Source organism: Balaenoptera musculus, chromosome 1 (genome assembly GCF_009873245.2).
Source record: "Balaenoptera musculus isolate JJ_BM4_2016_0621 chromosome 1, mBalMus1.pri.v3, whole genome shotgun sequence".
Taxonomy (NCBI): Eukaryota; Metazoa; Chordata; class Mammalia; order Artiodactyla; family Balaenopteridae; genus Balaenoptera; species Balaenoptera musculus.
In genome coordinates, this window is record NC_045785.1 from 118,199,688 (window position 1) to 118,223,349 (window position 23,662).

At 43.8% G+C, this 23,662-nt stretch overlaps 1 protein-coding gene across 5 annotated transcripts; it reads left to right on the forward strand.

The window, feature by feature from the left end:
• Positions 1 to 9,695: 9,695 nt before the first annotated feature.
• On the forward strand, positions 9,696 to 16,034 carry FCRLB (Fc receptor like B). Of its 5 annotated transcripts, none has more exons than XM_036863296.1 (6): positions 9,696 to 9,726; positions 10,051 to 10,071; positions 10,409 to 10,663; positions 12,244 to 12,510; positions 13,162 to 13,452; positions 13,760 to 16,034. In XM_036863296.1, exons 1-6 carry the CDS (start codon positions 9,696 to 9,698, stop codon positions 14,173 to 14,175), a joined length of 1,281 nt encoding a protein of 426 aa, XP_036719191.1. In that variant the 3' UTR covers positions 14,176 to 16,034. The 5 variants fall into 5 exon arrangements, with proteins under 5 accessions (XP_036719191.1, XP_036719202.1, XP_036719220.1 ...); XM_036863307.1 differs by having other exon boundaries at positions 13,307 to 13,452; positions 13,760 to 14,092; XM_036863325.1 differs by having other exon boundaries at positions 13,266 to 13,452; positions 13,760 to 13,924.
• Positions 16,035 to 23,662: the final 7,628 nt, after the last annotated feature.

Sequence of the window (23,662 nt, forward strand, 5' to 3'; positions counted from 1 at the left end):
ACAATTCACCTGCCGTTTTGCTCAACTACCCCCAATAAATCCAACTCTTTCTATTTTTCCTCTTTCTGTTCCATACCTAAGCATAAGTAGTTTTACAAGTTGCCCAGTGTTTTGTTAGAGTAACAGGGATAAGTGAGTATAAATAAATGTGTACAAAGTGATAATTGGAGTTTAGCTATAATTGTATATTCTTCCTTAACATGACAACATATTCCTGCTCTATCTAGACCAGGAGTTGCCTTCTGTTGCCCAGACCAGAATCTGGTGATTGAAAGAGAAGCAATGAGATGATAGATTTAATGCAGCAATCTCAACCAAGGGCAATCCCTCCCCACCCTAGGGGACATTTGGCAATGTCTGGAGAAAGTTTTGATTGTTACATTGCGGGAGGTGGTGTGCTACTGGCGTCTAGTGAGTAGAAGCCAGGGATGCTGCTAAACATCCTATAACACACAGAACAGCCTTCCACAGCAAAGGATTATCTGGTCCAAAATGTCAATAGTGCTGAGGTTGGGAAACCCCAGCCTAACGGAGGTGTTGGACTCTGGAATGGACCTTTTCTTCTTCTACTTATTCTCTCCTCCTAGCCTTATTCAGCAAATATTAACTACGTGCTGGTATTTTGTTGCTCTCTGCTACATACCCAAGTTGATGCTATGTTAAGTATACCCATAAGACAGTGTCTGTCTATAGAAAGTTTACAATTTGGGATGGAGGGGCAGTAATACTCCTACCCATTAAACAATTAAAGCAGGGTATATAAAAATTCCCCATGGGATCCTACTGGACTCAGAAACATGTGATCGAGTAGAACAATGCCAGAGCAGCAATTATTTGTTTTAATCCATCTCTGAAATATTTTTCTTTAAAAATATACATAAATCTATTTTGGTACCATAGTAATACTTTTTTTTTAATGCTTGGACTGTTATTGTACATTCTCAGACAATGAGAGCTAGCCTGCCAGATTCTACAGTAACCTTTGGTCAGTGAGTTAGCATACCATTTTATGACCTCAGCCAAAGAGCATTCTACCATGTTTCTCCTAAATCATGTGGTATGAGGTTATCCAGTGTACTTTTTCTTTGTGCCATTTATTCTGTGTGTAGTTTGGACCCACAGTGATCTACAAAATATGTACATGTGATCGTTTCAGACATGCCACAGAGAAATAAAGGAATAGAATCATGCTGGATGTTAAAATTCGAGTATTATGGTGGTTCCTAGCTCCCTCTAAAATGCCAGTTTTACGGTGGCTCCTAACACCTTCAAGTGGAAAGATCAGAAAGCAACTGGAAATTGGTAAAAGTCCACAAATATCACTGCAGCATGAGAGGATCGATTAACAACTGTATGAATGGGAGTTGCAAGAAATGATGACCAGATATGTCATTTGGTGGATGACCAAAGTGGAAGCTCAACTGCCAGTGGGCTATGCTGGACCTCCAAAGATACTATGTTATAACCATTCTACATGGAATTGATTTCAGCTAATGGTACCATGTTCATGAACGCATCCTGCAAGCTCATGCTAAATAAGGAGGTCATGTACAGACAATAAAAGCGAACCGAGATCAAGGAAGGAAGAAATGGGTGCAGCTGGCTAAGTGTCTCACTTCTGTACTCCTCATCCATGTGTCTGTGTGGACCTCTATCGTCACACTGCATTTTAATTTTTTACTACCTTATTTCTGCTCACTAGAGGGTGAGCTCTTTGAGAGCTCCTTGAGCTCTCTGTTCCACATTGACTCATTGATGTCTAGTTTAATGAGGCATATTTAAACTCTCAGTAAATTTTGTTTCATTGAATTGAATTGGGTCAGCATAATAAGGGAAGGCATCGTGAAGAAGATGGGAATTAAGCTGAACCTTAAAGGATGAGTGGTATGTCTGGCATCAGCAAAATCTCCAGATTCTCCCCAGGGGACCCAGATTAGGTCAGGAACTTGGAAGCCTCAGGGAGAGAATCTGCTATCATCAGGGATGAGGAAGGCAAGAGCATAACTGAAAGAATGAGAGAGAGAGAGAGAGAGAGAGAGTGAGAGTGCTTTTATCTGTCTCTACCTGTCCTGGGGAAGTTGGAGAGGGGGTGGGAAAGAGGAATTGTTATACTAGATTGGGTTTATGGCCTGTGCAGTTTAGGATTCTGTAACCCACAGAGGTCCTAATGCAGCTACACTGGATGTTATCTCTGAAATAAACATTAGATACAAAGCACATCTATTATCTTGTAAAGGCGAATACTTGCATACCCTATAACCCAGAATTCCATGCCTGGGTATATATGCCGAGTACATGTATACCAGAAGACAAGTACAATAATGTTCATAATAGCACTATTTGTAAAATCAAAACTTTGGAGTCGATTCAGTTGTCCAACGGAAAAATGGGTAAGTTGTGCTATCTTCACAGAACAGAATACTATACAACAGTAGAATAAATGAACCATAGCTACAATGCAGCAACATAAAAGAATATCAGGAATATTAACATTCAGTGAAAAAAGCAAGTCCCAGAAGACACCATATGGTTTGATGCCCTTTACACAAGGGAATATATTGTTTAACCATTCACTCATACATATGATAAACCTTTTTAAAAAGGCACAAAAATGGAAACACCAAGGTCAGGATAGTAGTTACCTCTGCGGGGCTAATGGGAGAAACCATCGGGGAGGAGCACATAGGTAGATATAAATTATTAATTTTTTTAATTTAAAAAAAATTATTTATTTATTTTTGGCTGCATTGGGTTTTCGTTGCTGCACGCAGGCTTTTTTAGTTGCGGCGAGCAGGGGCTACTCTTTGTTGCGGTGCGCTGGCCTCTCATTGAGTGGCTTCTCTTGTTGTGGAGCACAGGCTCTAGGCGTGTGGGCTTCAGTAGTTGTGGCTCATGGGCTCTCGAGTGCAGGCTCAGTAGTTGTGGCACACAGGCTTAGTTGTTCTGCGGCATGTGGGATCTTCTCGGACCAGGGCTCGAACACGTGTTCCCTGCATTGGCAGGCGGATTCTTAACCACTGTGCCACCAGGGAAGCCCTAAATTATTAATTTTTAAAATCTTCTCAGAGTAGGAATTTAGGCCTCCTTAAATATATATATATTTCTCTAAATCATCTTCAAATTCCTTTATATTTTCTGCCATTGTCTTTTCTTAGAGGTAATAAGAAGCCAAGTTTATTACCTACAGTATGAAGTAGTTCTTTCCTTTACTGATCCCCAAGTAACCCCAACTTACTAAAGATTGCCCCCAGTATACCCTTAGTATTGCTGGATTTGGTGAACATTTTTTTGTTGACCTTAAAGGCATGACTGTAGATGTTTCACACATTTTCCCAGCCAGACAAGACAACTAATTTTTGTCAGTACAGAAGCACCTTCATTTAATTTGACATTTATGTGCAAAGTACTGTGCAAGGTTCTAAAAGAAAAAAAGAAGACAAATTTAACATGATCTCTGCTCTCAAAGGAGAGTTCAATGGAAGCTTATGAAGAAAATCCCATCTCATAGATTTGTAGTTGCATTTTAAGAGCCTTTTCATATAATTGTGGATATTCTTCTTTGATGCTTCCTGAAAACTCGACAAGGGGTAGTTTCTTAAACAGGAGTTGCATTATGGAATCTGAAACCATAGCAGCAAGCATTTCTTACTCTGTTACATTAAAATTCATTCGTCCTTCTTGTACTTTAAACAGGTCTTTCACCCATGCATGGGTCGGCTGAAAATATTTGTTCACAAAGTTATACAGATCTTTCAAATGTTGATACCATCTCACTATATACAATATTTTAAAAATCGAATTTAATATCACCACCAATATCATCAGAAAAGTCTTTAATTACTGGGAAGCTGTCAAGCTCATGATCATGAATACAAATTTTTCCAAAATTCTAATTTTCACTTGAAAGCTTGAATTTCATCATTGACAATAATTACTGTCAGATGTTTTCCTTGAAGTGACAGACTCACTTTGTTCACTTTTGAGAAAATGTCTGAGAAATACCCAAGTCTGAATGACCATAGTTTTTTTTTGTTTTTTTTTTTTAAACATCTTTATTGAAGTATAATTGCCTTACAATAGTGTGTTAGCTTCTGCTTTATAACAAAGTGAATCAGTTATACATATACAATATGTTCCCATTTCTCTTCCCTCTTGCATCTCCCTCCCTCCCACCCTCCCCATCCCACCCCTCTAGGTGGTCACAAAGCACCGAGCTGATCTCCCTGTGCTATGCGGCTGCTTCCCACTAGCTATCTATTTTACATTTGGTAGTGTATATATGTCCATGACACTCTCTTACCCTGTCACATCTCACCCCACCCCCTCCCCATATCCTCAAGTCCATTCTCTAGTAGGTCTGTGTCTTTATTCCCGTCTTGCCACTAGGTTCTTCATGGCCTTTTTTTTTTTTTTTTCCCTTAGATTCCGTATATATGTGTTAGCATACTGTATTTGTTTTTCTCTTTCTGACTTACTTCACTCTGTATGACAGACTCTAACTCCATCCACCTCATTACAAATACCTCCATTTCATTTCTTTTTATGGCTGAGTAATATTCCATTGTATATATGTGCCACATCTTCTTTATCCATTCATCTGTCGATGGACATTTAGGTTGCTTCCAGGTCCTGGCTATTGTAAATAGAGCTGCAATGAACATTGTGGTACATGACACTTTTTGACCTATGGTTTTCTCAGGGTATATGCCCAGTAGTGGGATTGCTGGGTCGTATGGTAGTTCTATTTGTAGTTTTTTAAGGAACCTCCATACTGTTCTCCATAGTGGCTGTATCAATTTACATTCCCACCAACAGTGCAAGAGTGTTCCCTTTCCTCCACACCCTCTCCAGCATTTATTGTTTCTAGATTTTTTGATGATGGCCATTCTGACCGGTGTGAGATGATATCTCATTGTAGTTTTGATTTGCATTTCTCTAATGATTAATGATGTTGAGCATTCTTTCATGTGTCTGTAGGCCATCTGTATATCTTCTTTGGAGAAATGTCTATTTAGGTCTTCTGCCCATTTTTGGATTGGGTTGTTCGTTTTTTTGTTATTGAGCTGCATGAGCTGCTTGTAAATCTTGGAGATTAATCCTTTGTCAGTTGCTTCATTTGACCATAGTTTTTTAGTCATTCTTTCAATTAAAAATGATATTCCAAGAAAAAGAGTAGCTTGTTCTGGTTCAGCTCCGAACTCAATTGTGTAACAGCTTTCAATGAAGACAGCCTTTGTATTTCAGTACAGAAGTGCATACTTCCTAGTTCATCACACAGAATATTAAAAATATGTATATTTTGAGTTCAATATTTAATAAAATTAATTTTAAAAATGATTTCATCAAGGTTTTGTTTTGGTTTTGGTTTCTTACTGTGAGTACGTAACATAATGGTGAAAAATACAGTTTGGTGCCACTGCCTTAAATTGTGCTTTGGAGTTAGCAGTTTTATCCCCTGTTGCTTTATGCCATCAATGCAAGTGTCAACCTAGTGAAAAAGGCAAATAACCTCTTAGTATTATTATAAACATAGTTTTGACTTTGCAGGCCCCTTAAAGGGTCATTAGAACCCCCAGGTATCTACAGACCAAAGTGAGAATTATTGAACTAGATCATTCTTAAAGCCCAGCCTGACACTACTCTTAGAAATCCCAATATTTATGCATTTCTGAAGAGAAGAACCCATTTATTTTTCTATTCCTAAATCAGTTCTCTAGGTATAATAAAATAATTTTGACCTCAACTTCAGGTCAATCATTTTAAAGCTTTTAACTGGATGCTTTTTAAAAGTCTAAGTTGTTTATATTACATGTTTCTTTATTCCTTTGTACATCTATGAGAAGAAGCAGCAGCTTCTGCACAGCAATGGAAATAATCAACAGAGTGAAATGGGAGAAAATATTTGCAAACCCTGTATCTGATAAGGGGTTAACATCCAAAATATATAAGAAACTCAAACAACTTAATAGCAAACAAACCAATAACCGGATTAAAAAGTGGGCAAAGAATCTGAATAGACATTTCCCAAAAAATGACATACAGATGGCCAATGGGTATATATTATAAAAAGGTGCTCTATGTCACTAATCATCAGGGAAATGCAAATTAAAACCACAATAAGATATCACCCCACACCTGTCAGAATGGCTGTTATCAAAAAGACAAAAGATAACAAGTGTTGGCAAGGCTGTGGAAAAAACGGAACACTTGTGCACTATTGGTGGGAATGCAAATTGGTGCAGCCACTATGGAAAACAGTATGGAGATTACTCAAAAAATTAAAAATAGAACTGCCTTATGAACAGTTATCCCACTTCTGGATATATATCTAAAGGAAGTGAAATCAGTATCTCAAAGAGACATCCGCATTCCCATGTTCATTGCAGCATTATTTACAATAGCCAAGATGTGAACACAACCTAAATGTCAACAAATGAATGGATAAAGAAAATGTGATATATGTGTATATATATTATATTATATACACTATATATTGTATGTATTATATCTATTATACACACAATGGAATATTATTCAGCCATAAAAAAAAGAAAATCCTGCCATTCACAACAATATGGATGAACTTGGAAGACATTATGCCAAGTGAAATAAGCCAGACACAGAAAGACAAATATTGCATGATCTCATTATGTGTGGAATCTGAAATAGCCAAACTTGTAGAAGCAAAGAGTAGCATGGTGGTTGTCAGGGGCTGGGGGAGAGAGAGAGAGAGAAAGTTGAGTATGAGGAATTGACTCACGAGATTATGGAGGCTGAGAAGTCCCATGATCTGCCATCTGCAAACTGGAGACCTAGGAGAGGATAATTCAGTCTGAATCCGAAGGCCTGAGAACCAGGGGAGTCAATGATGTAAATCCCAGTTCAAGGGCCAGAGAAGATGAGGTGAGATGTCTCAGCTCAATCGTCGAGGGAGGAAAAAAAAAAAAAGAGGTAAATTCCTCTAAACCCTGGCTTTTGTTCTACAAGAGAAAATAATATCTAAAACACAATACATTTATGTAAATTAATAATACAAAATATTTCTCAAGCGTAAGTATGTGCATGTATAAAGGATTGTAAACATTATATAGTGGGTGCTCATGTGGGGGAGAGAATGGTAATGTGAATGAAGGTAAAAAATCATAATAAAATGAGAGGAGACTTGAAAAGACTAGTGATGACAGTCTGCCGTGAGCACGAGACACAGAGCAGATTTTAGAGTGAGACAGGTTTCTATTCAAATTCCAGTTCTATCACCACAGTTTCCACACATGTAAAATGGAGATAATAATAATCCTTCCTTAGAGGGCCCTCGTGGGGATTAAATAAAGTAACATCTGTGAAGCACTTGGCGTGGTGCAGGCGACATGCTCACGGCTGCAGCACTCACTGAAAGTAAGCTGGTGTCATCATCAATAGCAACAGCAGCAATATCCCATTATCATCACTGAAAACATCTTGTTCCTCAGAATTCTTATCAGATGACGGCATATCTTGTCCAGAAATTATGTCATGATAGGCTTCAAACAATTGCTCAGCTAACAAATGATAACTGTTAAATTTCTCTGCATAGTAAAGGCGTGAAGAATGAGAAATTCTGCAGGGAAAAGTCCTGGATGGAGAAAAAGATCCAATTTGGGAAAAATTTAGAAGAAAGCCTAGAATACAGAAGTGTGGGTGGGACATTCTTCAAGCCAAAATTTGAGCACTGTATGATATGAACCCTATGGGTGATTCTAGAAATTTTCAGGGAAGATCGGACACCTCACAAATTTTGAGTGTAATCAAATCTCTTATGGAGGGACTTCCCAGGTGGTCCAGTGGTTAAGACTCCGTGCTCCCAATGCTGAGGGCCCGGGTTGATCCCTGGTCAGGGAACTAGATCCCACGTGCTGCAACTAAAAAGATCCTGCAAACCACAACTCAAAAAAAAAAAAAAAAAGATCCTGCGTGCTGCAACTAAGACCCGGCGCAGCCAAATAAATAAATAAATATTTTTTAAAAAACCCAGCTCAACTGCCTAAATACATGAATCACCTTCAGTGACTTAAAAAAAAAAAAAAGTTTCTTATGGAATCAGGTGAAGAGGCTGAGATCTGTCTTCTGAGTGATAAGAAACCAAAACAGAGTCGGCTTGTGTAGACTAAGGGACAGCTGATGGGTGCATTACATTCTTATCATAGAGGTGGTGACCTGGTGCAGAGGTCAGACCTTGGGGGCGGGTTGTAGATGATGTGGGAAGGCCCACACAGGCCCCGGATGAGGCATCAGGCAGGAGGTGGGGAAGCTGGGGGCACTGCCTAGCCTGGACCCTCCCAAAGCAGGCAGTTATAATCTCTGTTCCCGGTATCTAGTTCTCTCCCTCCCCCACTCCTGAGCACCTTATCAATTACCTCCCTACTGTTCAGACCAATATGACTCTATCTCTCTTTTATCAAAACATGCTCTCAAAACAGGATCCGAAGTGACCAGCTTAATTTAAAGGACCAATCACATTTCCCTAAGGGGCACCTGCATTTCAACAAGGACTAGCACATTAAGAGAAACTATGAGGGAATTCTCCGAGGGAAGCTTTGGGCATCAGCAAGGAAGAGGGGAAGGGACTGTCTTTAAGAGAGTTGACAGGGTCTGAAAATCGATCTCCTTCCTGCCAGAGCTCCAAGGGAAGGAGATGCCCCAGTATTAAACAGCCACGGGTGAGGACAGAAGACGGTCCAAGGAGACATACTATCAGGTTGGAAAATTCATTAAGTATTTACAGGAGAATTCAGGTTCCCCATTGCTCAGGGTATGATCACATGGCTTGGAAAGCACAAGCAGTAGAGTTGGGAGGACGGTTCTGAGACGCTTCTAAGGGGCTGATGCAGTGACTTCTCTAACACAGGTAAGAACTATTAGAACTGGGGCATGGTTGGGGACAGAGAGAAGGAAGGAAGGCACAAGTGAGTGGAGATGCTATAGGGTGAGATCATTGAGATGGGTAGGAAAGAAGAGTTTTCTAACTTCTGAAGGTTTAAGGTTCCAGGAAGGGAGAAAGGGGAAACAAAACATTTCTATTCTTGACTGTGACACTGTAAGACAGTGACAGAGAAGGTGGTTGGTGAGTCATGCTTTTCTGTCTATTCACCCATGGGAGGATGTGAACTCTGGGTGCACGCAATCCAGTGTCAGCCTCACTAGGCCTCACGCCAATGTCTGTCACCAGGAAGTGAGCAGAATAAACGTCCTGGGTGGACCTCAAGGACATGAAGATGTCTTTCTCAATTGAGGCTTATGGAGCCTGCTGGAGGATGGGGAGGAGGTGGGATGGGAGTGGGATGTTTAGGGGAGCCTGAAGGTGGCAGGGTCACCTGCCAGAGTCTGGGGTTCTGTGTGGCTTTTGTGGGCTGCAAAGGGCACAGACTCTGCTCAGCAGGCCTTCTCTACAGGAGTTGGGGCTGGCCTGAGATGTGAGGCGGCTTCAGGGGTTGTAGGTGGGACGATGTTTGGTGCCTGGGACACCTGAGAGTTGACACATATCCAGCCTGTCTCCTGCTCTCTCCAGCCCACCGTCTTCAGGAATTAGAAATGGGTGGGAGAAGCAGCAGTGTCTCCGAGTACTCAGTGGTCAGCACTGGCCATCTTCTCTCTCTCTCTTCCCCCATCCCATGCCGGTGCATCTCCATTGGTCTGCAGCTGCTGCTGGCAGATCCATCATGTGGGAACTGACAGCCCTCCTGCTCCTGGGTGAGTCCTCAGTGAGGTAACAGCGGCACAAGGACTTTGGGTGTGGGGAAGAGTGGGGGCCAGGGTATTTCTGTGTGTGTGTGTGTGTGTGTGTGTGTGTGTGTGTGTGCGTGTGCGTGTTGGGGGAATATTCAATCCTCGATTCGTTACCTATTTTTGGAGAGGAAAAGAGGAAGGGGCTTGCTGAGAGCTGAGAGAAATAAAGGCAGAAGAAAAACAGGTCTTGAGACTTGTTGAATCTTTCCTATGGTCAAGAGAGTCCCTTTCTTTCCTCTCATCTCCAACATCCTCCTTCTTCTTGCTTCTTTATTTCTTGTTTTGCAGTTCCAAGCAGTGGGCAAGCTGGTGAGTCTTACACATCCCTCATCCAAATTTTCTACAACTTCCACTCCAACCATCCTAAGTGACCTGCTTGGGTACTCCCCACTTCTAAGCTGCTCTGGGGTAGTGACTCTTCTCATGGCTCCTCAATCCCAGTGACTCAGTTTGCCTGTAGGCACTGGCACGTAGAAATGGTGCTGACCAAGAGACTTGTTTGTAGCCCGATGAGGTCTCTCCTCTCGCAGGGATGGGTCCTGGAAGCTAGCGTTTTCTGAGATTTCCCAACCTCAGACCTCATCTTTGGGCACCTCACCGTGATTCTCTTTTTCACATTGCCCCCTCCCATACCCCACCCTCCCAGCTACTCTGGAGAAGCCCATATTGTCTCTACACCCACCCTGGACCACAATCTTCAAGGGGGAAAGGGTAACCCTGCGGTGTGATGGGTACCACCCTCTGCTCCTGGAGCTCCGACCCAGCAGCACTCTCTGGTATTTGGGCCACCTACTCCTGCCCTCTCACAAGAAGAGCATCGAGGTGCAGACACCAGGGGTGTATCGATGCCAGACACGGGGAGCACCTGTCAGTGACCCCATCCACCTCTCTGTATCCAATGGTGAGTGTTTGAGCATGGGAGAAGGGCAGCACACATGTCCTCTGGTAGTGGTGGCCCTCCTGTGGGGGAGGACACTGGGCCACTCCCATTGGGGCAGGAAGGAGGGGGTTATATTGAGTCTCTGGGGGCAGGCAGGGACCTGCTTGGCACTATGTGAGAGATGCAGTAAGCCTTGCGTGGCCCCAAAAGTTCCCTTACCATCCTGCCACAATGGACACTAAATAAACATTTCTGTTCATTTAGTAGCTCAGAAGAGAAGAGGCTCCAAGGACCTGGTATACTGAATAGAGAACTTCTGAGGAGGGGGGTTGGGTAGGGAGAGAAAGGGCAAAGCAAAGCAGGAAAAGTGAGGGTCCCTGGGCAGGCTGCGTGCAGCTGGGGGAATTACTCCTGCTTGAACAGTGTGATGCTTCTCTGTGCCTCCCATCACTAAAATACGGCCAATGATAGTATCTATTTCTTTGGTTGTTGTGAAGATTAAAAATGAATTATGATAGGTTTTCAAAGAAAAAAGCAGATGAAGAAAGCACTTCAGCAAAATTTTATTATCGACATGTACACATGTGTACATAAGAGTCAATTAAACTAATTCCCTGGGGGATAAAAGGATTGCCAAACAGGATAAGAGAAATAACAGTAATTTGTTCATTAGGGCACAGGATTGGCTACTTTGCAGGGAATATTATGTCATTTTAGCCTGGTAGGTTATATTTTGTATTCAGAATTTAAAGATCATCACTCAGTGTTCAGATTAGCACTTATACTTCACATCCATACTCTGTGGTTTCTTGTTTGGAAATTGATAGCGAGTACAGATAAGATATTGAATATGATAGACGGTAGTTACTGCTTGCAGAACTGTGAGTAGCACAGAGATTGTGGCTATCACTTGCGGAATTCTTTCTCGATGTAAAACACCTGAAGTGGCATCTAGCGGACACTAGGGCTATGTAAGTGTTGGCTATGATGATGATGGTGATCAGGTAAATAAGGGTGCTGGGGGAAGTGCCTAAGGCTGGGGGTGGGGTCAGGTAAGTTTTCTCAAGGAGACAGGATCTAAGCCCAGATCTGCTGGATAAGTAGGCCTCAACTACAGCAGGTGAAGGGGTCTTCTTGGCAGGTACAAAGACTCTGGGCTCAGAGCAGGGCCAGTTCTCCCAGCAGTCCAGTACGTATGGACTTAGTCTGCATTAGGAATGGAAGGTGGAGAGAGAAAAGGAGACATGGGGCAGGGGAGAATCCTGAGATGGTGCTGAAAAGGTAGGCAGGGGCCAGGTCAGGAAGGCCCTGATACCATCCTAAGGAGTTTAAACTGGATTCTGACGGGCATTACTCTTTGAGGCTGGAACCAAGTCTCAGGCATCTTTGTCTTCTTAGTACCTAATAAAAGGCTGGCCTTCCCCTTTCCTTCCCACTCACCTTCTGATGCTTCTTGTTCTGAGGCTCCTGGGGTGCGCAGTAAGGGGCGAGGGAGTTGGTGAGGAGAAAGGGAGAGGAGGGGGGAGCAGGGAGGCGGAGAAGTATGGGAGGCCTCAAGGGCTGGACTTTCTCTTGGAGTCTGTCTGTGCTGACTGTCGTAGACTGGCTGATCCTGCAAGTACCCTATGCTGCGGTGTTCGAGGGCGAGCCGCTGGTCATGCGCTGCCGCGGTTGGTACGACAAGGTCGTCTACAAACTTCACTACTACCACGATGGCCAACCCGTGCGCTACTTCCACTCCAGCGCCAACTACACGGTGCCCCAGGCGCGCGCCAGCGACAGCGGGCGCTACCAGTGCTCCGGCACCATGCGCATCCCGGTGGAGAGCGCGCCCATGTTCTCCGCCAAGGTGGCCGTGACCGTGCAAGGTGGGGGAGACTTGGGGCCGGGGAGGGAGGCAAACGAGCTCTGGGAAATTCTGGGACAGAAACCAGGCGGGGAAAGGAGGGGCGGAGGTTACAGTAGCTGGCACATGGCGGATTTCTCTGCGGGACCAAGTACACATTCTCCTCTCCTCCTCCTCAGTGAAGTCGCACTTGATCTGTAGCCTGCGTGGGGGCAGGTGTCCCTTCTCCCCGATACACATCCGGCTTCTTACTCCGGGTAGAGGCCCCCATATTGGGGGCAGCTCTCTCCGCAGCCCCAGCCAGAAAGACAGCGGCAGTAGATGGGATCACTGTGGGACTGGGGCGAGGGAACTGCTCCTGAGCGTCTTGCGAAGCAGGCGCAGCGACCCCCTTCTAGGTTGGAGAACCCGAGCTGGGTGTCAGTCGGGAGGTGACACGAAGCGTCATACCTGGTCCCGCCTCCTTTCAAGCTCTCCCCTCCCTCGTGGACTCGTTCCCCACATTTCAAAAGACTTTCCTCCCTCCACGTGTACACACAGCCTCCTCCCTGGTCGGCTACGGGCCCTTGTGGGAAACCGGGAGAGGGGTCGTGGGACCGTGGACCAGCCGGTTCCCTGGGACCCCTGCGCCGGCCTAAAGTGCATCCTTAGCCACTGGGCCTCCTCTCCGCAGAGCTGTTCCAGGCGCCGGTGCTGAGGGTGATGGGCCGGGTGGAGACTCGCGGCGCGGCCCTCGGCGGAGTGGTCTTGCGGTGCGAGACGCTCCTGCACTCTCAGAAGCGCGACACGCCGCTGCAGTTCGCCTTCTACAAGTACAGTCGCGCCGTGCGCCGCTTCGACTGGGGCGCCGAGTACACCGTCCCCGAGCCCGAGGTCGAGGAGCTGGAATCGCACTGGTGCGAGGCTGCTACGGCCACCCGCAGCGTCCGGAAACGCAGCCCTTGGCTGCAGCTTCCGGGGCGGGGTGAGTGACTGCCCTTTCGGAAGCCCACCCGGGCGGGTAGCCCCGCCTCCGCCCCTCCGGAACGCCTGTCTCCCCAGCCCCGCCCCTTCTCCCCGCGCCTTCCATCTCCATCCCCCATCTCCGCCCGCCTACCCCTTCCTTTCCTCCCCTCCACCTCTGTTCCCACCCTCCTCACTCCCCTTACTCCTCTCCCCGGCCCGGCGCTTCTCTCCCACCCCCACCACCCCCATCCCTTGCCCCCTCCTCACCCCGCAGGCCTTGGGAGAAGGATTTCAGCCGTGCGGTTCTCTTTGTGTTGCGTTCACAGGTTCTCCCCTGGACGTGGCGTCCACCACCGTCCCGGTCCCACAGGCCGCGGCTTTGGCGCCCGGTAACAAGCCGCTTTCCTTCAGAAAGCCCCCGCTGTCCAGATCGGTCCCGTCGGTCACCTCCGTCCCTAACACCCCCTCAGCCGGGCTGCTGTTCCCCGCGGGCGGAGCCCCCACTGCTGGGCCACCGGCCTGCGCTCCGCTGACCCCCTTGGAACAAACCACTGGAGCCCTAAAACCCGACGTGGACCTTCTGCTCCGAGAAATGCAGCTGCTCAAAGGCCTTCTCAGCCGGGTGGTCCTGGAATTAAAGGAGCCACAGGCCTTCCCAGAGCCCAGGGACACACTCGAGATCCCCGCTTCCCACTTTGCTGTGAGTCAGGGAACCCCTGAGACCGCTGCTGTGGGGAGCTGAGGGAGGGGGTGGCTACTGCCCCCTCTCCAGGCGTATCCATCCCTGGTCTCTCCTGCTTCCCATCACGTGGAGACCCTACAAAGCCGTCTCTGTTTGCATCCCTCTGTCTTACTGTGGCTTATAAAGTGTGGTGGCTGCCATGTCCGTCTAACACAGCACATCCTTGTAACCACAAGGCCTTCCCTCTGATGGCCTCCTTCCCCTCACAGATTTCAGTAAGGAAGGAGAAACCTGTTATTTACTACTTTGAGGTATATGTTTGGAAGTTGAATTCAGTCATCCTTAGCTTTTCATATAAATCCACCCAACATGTATTTCAGCACAGGCAATTTTTTGGTACTTAAGGTTATTTGGTACTAAGCTCTTTGGAACGTCTAAGGGTCAAGTTGTAATTATTCATCATGAATTTAATGTTAAATTTTAAAAGACTTTCAGTTCTGTTTCTGATGAGTGTATACCCTCAAAGTCCTGGGCTAGTTTTAGAGAGGGAAAGGGACCTGTGTGGGCCTCCATTCCAGGTTACAAGGGTCAGCATACTGTTAGACTCACCCAGATGCACCTCCTGCACCAACATAGCTAGACAGGCTGATGGGCTCTGGTGGCAGCAGGCAGGCCATGCTCACTTTAGCCTAACTAAACAAGAGGTATTATTAGCATCAAGAAATCTCTTTGAAGAAAGTTTAAGACAAATTCTCAAAATTGCTGAATTCTAGTTTTTAGCAGGTTCTTACCTCCCTAAGAGCCATTCCAACACTAACATACAATTCAATTTTTATAAGTCCCTCATCTGCCTACTAAAACTATTGGTTTTCTGCAAGTCTGGTGTGAATTATTCCCAGGAGGTTTATTTCTCATTGGGTCCTTACCCTTCATCAGTTAACCTTTACTGCTAAGGCTTAGAACTGATAACAACTCAACCCTCCCATCCTTCTACTTGATACATATTCAGTCACAATGCAATTTCCCATTTCTTTTTGAACAATTAACCAGAATAACATCAACATCCTTCATCCTTTTCTTCTTAGTATTATCTTCACCATGTTATTACTGCAAAGTCACTGAAATTATAAAAAAGAGAGAGGCAGGTGGGTACACACATAAATTACAGTGCAATGTGATAAGTGCTCTATGAAACACTGGGAATTCAGAGGAGGAAACTGAATCTTGAACGAAGAGCAAGATTTCACCAAGTAGAGATGTGAAAAGATTGAGGGGCAGGGCATGCAGGCTGAGGGTGCAAAGGCAAAGAGACATAAAAGACCATGGTGTGTTTGTAGACCTGCAAATAATTGAAAGTGGTTGGAGAAGTATGTGTATTTATGCATGTGTGTGTGGGGGGGGTGTATTTTAGGGAGAAGGTGGCAGGAGATGCACATGGGGAAGTAGAAAGGGATCAGAACATGAAAGTCTTGTTAAGAGGTTCTTTAACCTGTTGGATATTTGGGACGGATATTTGGAAGCATTCCTTATTGAGGGCATCAATAAGCCTTACTGGAGGAGAAGCTAATTTAAAATTACAAAAGAGCAATCAAATAAACTGATCTCAGTGGACACTTGCTTAACCCTGAGGAGGTATGTCCAGGCCCTATAATCCAGTACTGGGGTTCTGGTTTACAAGGGTCTTTGTGGTTCTGATTTCCAGCTTTCTAATGCAGGCTTAGCTCACTTCTCAGAACTCTCCCTTCAGCAAACCTTCCCTGGCTAACCCCACTCTACTCCCGTGGCCCCTGAAGTTTCTGCCATCCCTGATCTAGATAGGAAGTGACTAGCATTAGTATCAAGAGTCTAGGTAATCAAAGAATCGAGTCATTGAAAAAAAATCAGTTGATATGTATAACTGATTCACTTTGCTGCACGGCAGAAATTAACACAACATTGTAAAGCAACTATACTCCAATAAAAATTAATTTTAAAAACTCAGTTGATCATTTTTTAAGAGAGCAAAAGAGTGAAATAGCCATTCAAAAGAGAGTTTTATCTCTTCAGTATCTCCTCATTCACACCTTTTTAGCAGCCACAGTGTCTTTCTTCCTGTCCTGCCACATACCTCCATTTAGGGCTAGGGATATGGGGAGTGGGGAAGAACAAGAACTTATGGGTTAGAATGATGTGTGTGTGGCGGGGGAAAGAGTGAATTTTATGCCCTCTAGTCTCCACTGTCTTTAAGCCCCCCAGCTCTCGTTGATCTTCCCCTACAATGTTAATGATCTCCCGGGAAGACCTGCACTAAGGAAATATCAAGAGATATCAGACAGGCAGCTTACTGGCCATGCTCCTCTGGGGAAAAAGAAAAAGTCCTCATCCAGCTTCTGTTTCAGGTTCCAGCATGCATTTAGGGAAACACTGGGCTAGCCCAGGCTGCCTAAGGAGAATCTCAGGCTCATTCCCGAGCAGCAAGAGTAGCAACAAAATTCTGGAGAAACCTGGGGAGGAAGATGCTTCTCTCTGGTTCTCTGATCACTTCTGTGTCTCAGACTCAGACCTCGACCCTAAACCTGTGGGTGTCCATACCAGATACCAGGCAAGGAACCCAAATGTCCTCCACCAGAGAGCAGAAAGGGTTCTGGCAAGTTTCATTTGGATCTCAGCTTTACTCTCTCATTCTGTCCTCCCTGAGTCTTAAGTTTCTTATCTGGACTTAACTCTATGGAAAGAAGGAACTCAACTCTTTGGGTTCTACACTTATGACTTTTTCCCTAAAAGAGTGAATCAAATCCTCTAGGTTAAAGTCCAAACTCCCTATCATGACATATAGAGCAGTCACACTGACCACTTGCTCTTTCCCCAGCACACCACCCTCTTTCATGCCTCTGTGCCTTTACATATACTTTGGCCTCAACCTCTATTGGTGGGGAGTGGGCTGCACATGCCTTCTGAGCTCAAGATCTCTCATTTGTCAAAAGAGGGAAATAAGAGTACCCTTACAGAGAGAGACAGACAAATGAACAGACTTTTTCATTACTAGAGGTTTTAAGACATGGGATGCTAAGGTGCTTAAAAGCACAGAGGAGGGGCACTAAGCTCAGCGTGGAGGTTCACAAATCACTTACCAGAGAGATGACATTTGCCAGTTCCTACTGATGAGCTCTTAGATGATTTTTAAACTTTTGCTGTTTTAAATTATGCTGCAATTAATATCCTTACACCTATATCTTTATGCACATATTTGAGCATATCTGTGGGATAAACTCCTAGACTTAAGTAGAATTGCTGAATCAAGGAATGTGAGTCTTTTTTAATTTTAATAGATATTTTCAAATTATCCATGAGAGAGCTTGTTTCTCTTACCCTAGTCAGGATAGCACATCATCATACTTATATGCTTCTTAATTAGACCCAGAGAACCTCTTGACTCTTTATCTGCCATTGAATTCCCCCAGTTGGATCTTGGTAACATTACTAACCTTGTGTTGTGCAACAGCCCAGCAGTACAGTCCTTCCAGAGTCAATATCCCTGTTTGTAATCCTAACCCACCCGTCTTCTGAATTCTTGTTAGCTGGTCTGCAGTTAACTAAGAGAAATGTACTTCTGTCTATATTTCCTTATGAAATGAGAACTTTCTGCCAAGTAGAGCTCTTATTCCAAGCCACGTCATCCTGGTTCTTCACCAAATTCCCAACATGTACTACAGTTTGCCCATATTGGTTTAGTTTATTCCCCAGTCATTACACCTGCAAAGATAATTGGTTTCAATGCTTGACATTCTAATTATAATGAGGCCTCATATAACTGTACATCCCTGATTCAGCTAACATCTGAGGCTGAAGAATTGGTATAGTACACGTTAGCCTTTTTCAGTTCAAAGGAGCCAATCTCATTACAGTGATGTGGGAAATGACCACTCTCCCCTTTCTTTACAGTTAATATGCTCTTAATGTAGCATGCTAAGTTGTAATAGCCAAGCTAATTAGCTTTGGACCTAGAGGTGACAGAGTATAGAAATTAAGAACCCTGGCTAAGCAGTTAATAGACTTGGGTTCAAACATCACTTTTACTGCTTACCAGCTGTATAGCCTTGGGCAAGATACTCTGTCTCTGAAGTTGTGTTTCCTCATCTGCAAGGCATAATTATAATAGTATCTTCCTTACGGAACTACTAGAAGGATTAAAAGAGATTATGCAAGTAACATACTTGGTAGAAGCAGTAAATTGTTATTATGACTGTAATTCACTGAATCTAAAATGACATTGACTGTAGGTTGCACCATTAAAGAGAGCACTAAGAAAGGAAATTGTGGCCAAGTAGCCACACGATGTCTTTTAGGCTTAATTAGAAACAGAAAATTAAAAAATCAGAATCACTCTAAATATTCATAAAAAAGGACACTATAAGGGAAATAAATTGGGTAAGGTATTCCTAAAACTATTTCACTTTCAGAGTCTGACTTTTCTGAAACACTTTTCCACTAGATTTAGCCAAGTCTGTGTTTTCCCATTCTTGTAACATACTCTTTCCTGTGAAGAGCATTAGTAACGCAGCGTTTCTTAAAAGAAGGCTTAACAAGAGTAACAGTTACTGTTGCCAGACTTTTAGGCTGGTTTTGCAATTATCTGGAGTTAGCTTATTTTTGACTTCTACTTCAGGAATGTTGCTCAACATGTCTGCGTCACCACTCACTCCACTTCTCCTCACAACCTATGAATATTTCACCTTCATCTCTAGAAATTTCTCCCAATATGCTCACACCCATTCTTAAATTTTGATGCCAGTACTTTAATGTTCATGCTTGCTTTAAGCAATGAAAACTATGACAAGACAACAATTATAAGATGCATCGTGGTTTCAAAGATGTTAAATGTAGTTTGAAAAAAATTATTTCTTAGAATTAATAAAATACAAAATGTACCCTAAAAGCAAATCTAGGAGAGCAAATTTTAAAATGTCTAGAAAAAAAGTTACATATGACACTACATGTAGCCTGAGACTAAAGGTGGACTTCTTTTGAGTTGAAGTGGAGGTTCTCAAAAATCTGAAAGGAATTTAAAGCCTGTTTAGTTCAACCAAGAAACCACTTATTGAGACCTTCTAAACTTCTCCTGCCATGTGGCCACACTTGACTTTTTGTGAGGATGTGGTCCTTATTACCTCCCAAGGACAGCCCACTCTATCTCAGGATAGCTCTGGTAATTAGAAAATTCTTCCTATGGATAATGAGCAAAATGATTTTGTTATATCTTCTACTCACTGTGCCTCCTAGGGTTACACAGAGCAGATCTAATTCCTGGTCCTCTTGTCAGGACTTTAGATGTTTAAAGACACTGCTTAGGTTATGCTTAGTTTTCTTAAAGATACTTTGTTTCAGTGTTTTCAACTGTTCCTAATTTTGAGTTCCTTCTCCATCCTGGCTTTTCTTTCTTTTTTTAATATTCAGAGTTCTTTTTTTTTTCTTATTTAATTTATTTATTTTTGGCTGCATTGGGTCCTCGTTGCTGCGCGGGCTTTCTCTAGTTGCGGCAAGTAGGGGCTACTCTTCGTTGCCGTGCGTGGGTGCGCGGGCTTCTCATTGCGGTGGCTTCTTTTGTTGTGGAATGCGGACTCTAGGCGCACAGGCTCAGTAGTTGTGGCGTACGGGCTTTGTTGCTGCGCGGCATGTGGGATCTTCCCGGACCAGGGCTCGAACCCGTGTCCCATGCATTGGCGGGCGGATTCCCAACCACTGTGCCACCAGGAAGTCCCCATCCTGGCTCTTCTGAGCACATCTCCAATTTCTCTATATTTGGTTTAAAATGTGGGACCCACAACAGAATGCCGTTTCTCAGGTGGGTGTGTCCGGGGAGAATGAGGCAGGAAGGCAGAATTTTATTTTTATTTTTTACAATTAAGCAATTGCACTTGTGACAGGATGTCAAAAGTGATATTTCATGATACAAGAGACATGGAATTCTGAAGCCGGATCATCATACCCAGAATTTACAAAGGAAATGGTTAAGGATCTGTTCCCTGACTTTTGGACTCTGAAATCACATCAAGCAGATAAAAAGGGGTCAGAGTATGGAGGAGAGAGAAGGTCTGTGAAGGTTTCTTTGCCATGTGAATAGTCTTCATCACAATTCTTACTCACAGTGGGGAGTTTTGGAAAGCTTACCCTCTCCTCATCAAGCCTAATAAGGGAGATGCCCATGGACTCACCCAGAGAGGTCTGAAATGTGTTGCCCACAGTAGGGAGACACAGGGAACTAAGCCTGACTCACCCCTGAGAAAGCTCAGGTGAATTGTGGCTGTAGGATGGAAGAGACTGTTTTGGGATTCTGCACTACAGAAGTTGCTGGGGCAAAGCCACGTGTGTATGTATTTCCATAGTCCATGAAAGACAGAGAGCTGGCATGGGTTCCCGTACAATAAGGATGGGTTGAAAAAAGCACCAAAAAGCTGGAGGTGAATCTAGATTCTTAGGGGTTGAGGAAAGAGGTGCAAGTGCACTCCTGGAAGAAAGATGCATCTGCCTTGAATAGAGGAGAGCAGTCCCCCCAAAAAAACACCTCTAAAAAGTTCGCAGAAGTGCCCATGGGAGAAAGAATTGGCCAATCACCTCCAAGCTGAGAGAGCAGGAAGTTATTTGCCCAGCCAAAGAACTTTCTACTTCCTTATCTATCCTCCCTCCCTTCTCTATTCTCTCCTACTTTGGCCTAGGTGAGGTGAAAAGGAAACAGACGCTAAGGAGAAAGGGAGGAGGTATGGAGAGAGAAAGAGAGAGAGAGAGAAACCAGTCAAGCTCCTTTCCCAAGTCAGGAGCTAAACTGAGTAAGTAGGAGGACAAAGAGTTAACTCTGAATTAAGATTGAAGGTCTGATTAACATCTAGGACTGGGCACTCTAATTCATAAATTGAAACTATGCTTGTGACCTAAAGTTGTTAAAAGACTATCCATTATCAAGAGAAGCACAGAAAGCAGGGATTGGCTCAAAATTTAATGTGCACATGAATCACCCCGGGCTCTTCTGCAAATGCAGATTGTGATTCAGTGGGTCTGGGGTGGGGCCTGAGAATCTGCATTTCTAACAAGTTCCCAATTGATGCCAGTGCTGGCATCTTGGGTCACACTTTGAGAAGCAAGGGGAGCAGGGGATTACCCCACTGAATGAATTTTAAATGGATTAGAGAAGATTAAAAAAGCTGCATTTGGGGGAATTCTCTGGTGGTCCAGTGGTTAGGACTTCCACTGCAGGGGGCCCAGGTTCCATCCCTGGTCAGGGAAATGAGATGTCATGTGGCAAGGCCAAAAAATTTTTTTTAAAAAAGGTGCACTTTCAATGTTCATTTCAGCACTATTTACAATAGCCAGGACATGGAAACAACCTAAGTGTCCATCAACAGATGAATAGATAAAGAAGATGTGGCACATATATACAATGGAATATTACTCAGCCATAAAAAGAAATGAAATTGAGTTATTTGTAGAGAGATGGATGGACCTAGAGTCTGTCATACAGAGTGAAGTAAGTCAGAAAGAGAAAAACAAATACCGTATGCTAACACATATATACGGAATTTTTAAACAAATGGTTCTGAAGAACCTAGGGACAGGAAAGGAATAAAGATGCAGATGTAGAGAATGGTCTTGAGGACACGGGGAGGTGGGGAGGGGAAGCTGGGATGAAGTGAGAGAGTGGCATGGACATATATACACTACCAAATGTAAAATAGATAGCTAGTGGGAAGCAGCTGCATAGCACAGGGAGATCAGCTCGCTTTGTGACCACCTAGAGGGGTGGGATAGGGAGGGTGGGAGGGAGATGCAAGAGGGAGGGGATATGGGGATATATGTATATGTATAGCTGATTCACTTTGTTATAAAGCAGAAACTAACACAACACTGTAAAGCAATTATACTCCAAAAGAGATGTTAAAAAAAAAAAAGGTGCATTTTGATCACGCCATGAATTGTGCTTTCAACATATCCTGTCTGCTATAGTCCAAGAAATGGATGCTCAGGGTCTGCCTCTCATCTCAGCACCACAGAGCTAGTGCCTGGACACTGGGATCGCTGCTATTGCTACTGCAGAAAAAACCAACAGCTTCCTCAAACTGGTTCCGGAAGCTGCACAAGTATAGCCTCTGCCTCACTTTCACCTTCCATATGTTGTCCAAGGGTTTCTGAATGGCCAGACCTAAGTTACACCCTGTACCTAGCTGCAAGGGAGTCTCAGTCCCTTTTAGCTTTCCAGGCTCTGCAGTTCAGAAAGGCACTTGAGAAGGTAATGAAGTGGATGTTCACCCCACCTCCACAGACAATAAAGGGGTGAGTCCTACCTAGGCTTTTACTGCTGTAAAGGACCTAGAGATTTAGTCCAATTTGTTAATTTTAGAGATCAGGAGATGGAGACGCAGAGACTAAATGACTCGTGAGTGGTGAGGGTAGAAATAGAGCTCAGGTCTTTTGACAAGGAGTTCAGTGTAACCTAAAGAATAACTACTCTCCCAGGAGGCAAGTGATATTGTCCAGCCTCATTAAGCTTATTGCTTGCAAACCCACCCAAGACACTGTTTTCATCTAAGGCATACCTCTTCGACCCCCAATTTATATTTATGTAGTTCATTTGGGGGACCAAAGTACAGAATCTTATATTTATCTTTTTTGAATTTTGTCTTTGTTAGCCTAATAAGACAATTTTGGATCCCAATGTAGTCCCTCTCAGCTGTAACACATGCAGATTAGTAAGCATGTCTTCTGCACCGTAATCCAAATCACTATAAAAAAAAAAGTAGAATCAAACAGATTAAAGAAATTTAGATGATGGCTCTATCTCACTAGAAATTTCTCTCATGATTGCCATGGATCCATTTTTCTCTCTTTGGGTCCAATTGTTTAACCAATTACCAACCTATTCAATTGCTCTAATATCCAGTCTATATTTCTCACCCTTATCTACAAGGAGATCTGTCTAAAAGACTGGAGAAGTACGGATTCAGTGGGTGAGCATTTCTCCTAATCTGCCTGTCTAGTCATTGTCAGAAAAAGAACAGGCTATCAGGGCAAGAATATCCTTGGTAAGCTCATGCTGGCCCCTAGTGGATGCTTCTCTTCTCCTCCACCTCCTCACACCTCCCCCTTCACAACCCCCCCCCCCCCACCTCCTTCCTCTTCTTCTTCCCTTTCCCCTCTCCCTCCTTTCCTTCTTCAGTTGAGGTAAGATAATTGACATATAACATTACACTAGTTTCAGGTCTGTAAGTAATGATTCAATATTTGTATACGTTGCAAAATGATCATCACAATAAGTCTAGTTAAAATCCTTCACCATACATAGTTACACAATTTATTTTTGGTGCTGAGAACTTTTAAGATCTGCTCTCTTAGCAACTTTCAAACAGTATTATTAACTAGAGTCACCATGCTTTCTATAGTTGATAATATTAGAGCTAATATAGCTGCTTCTTTTTATAAGTACTTACAAGACATTCCTGCATTAACCTGCATCATTTTGGATTAGAGGCAACCAGTAATGGTTTGACAGCCTAAAGGTATAGAAGCAGATGGGGCTCAT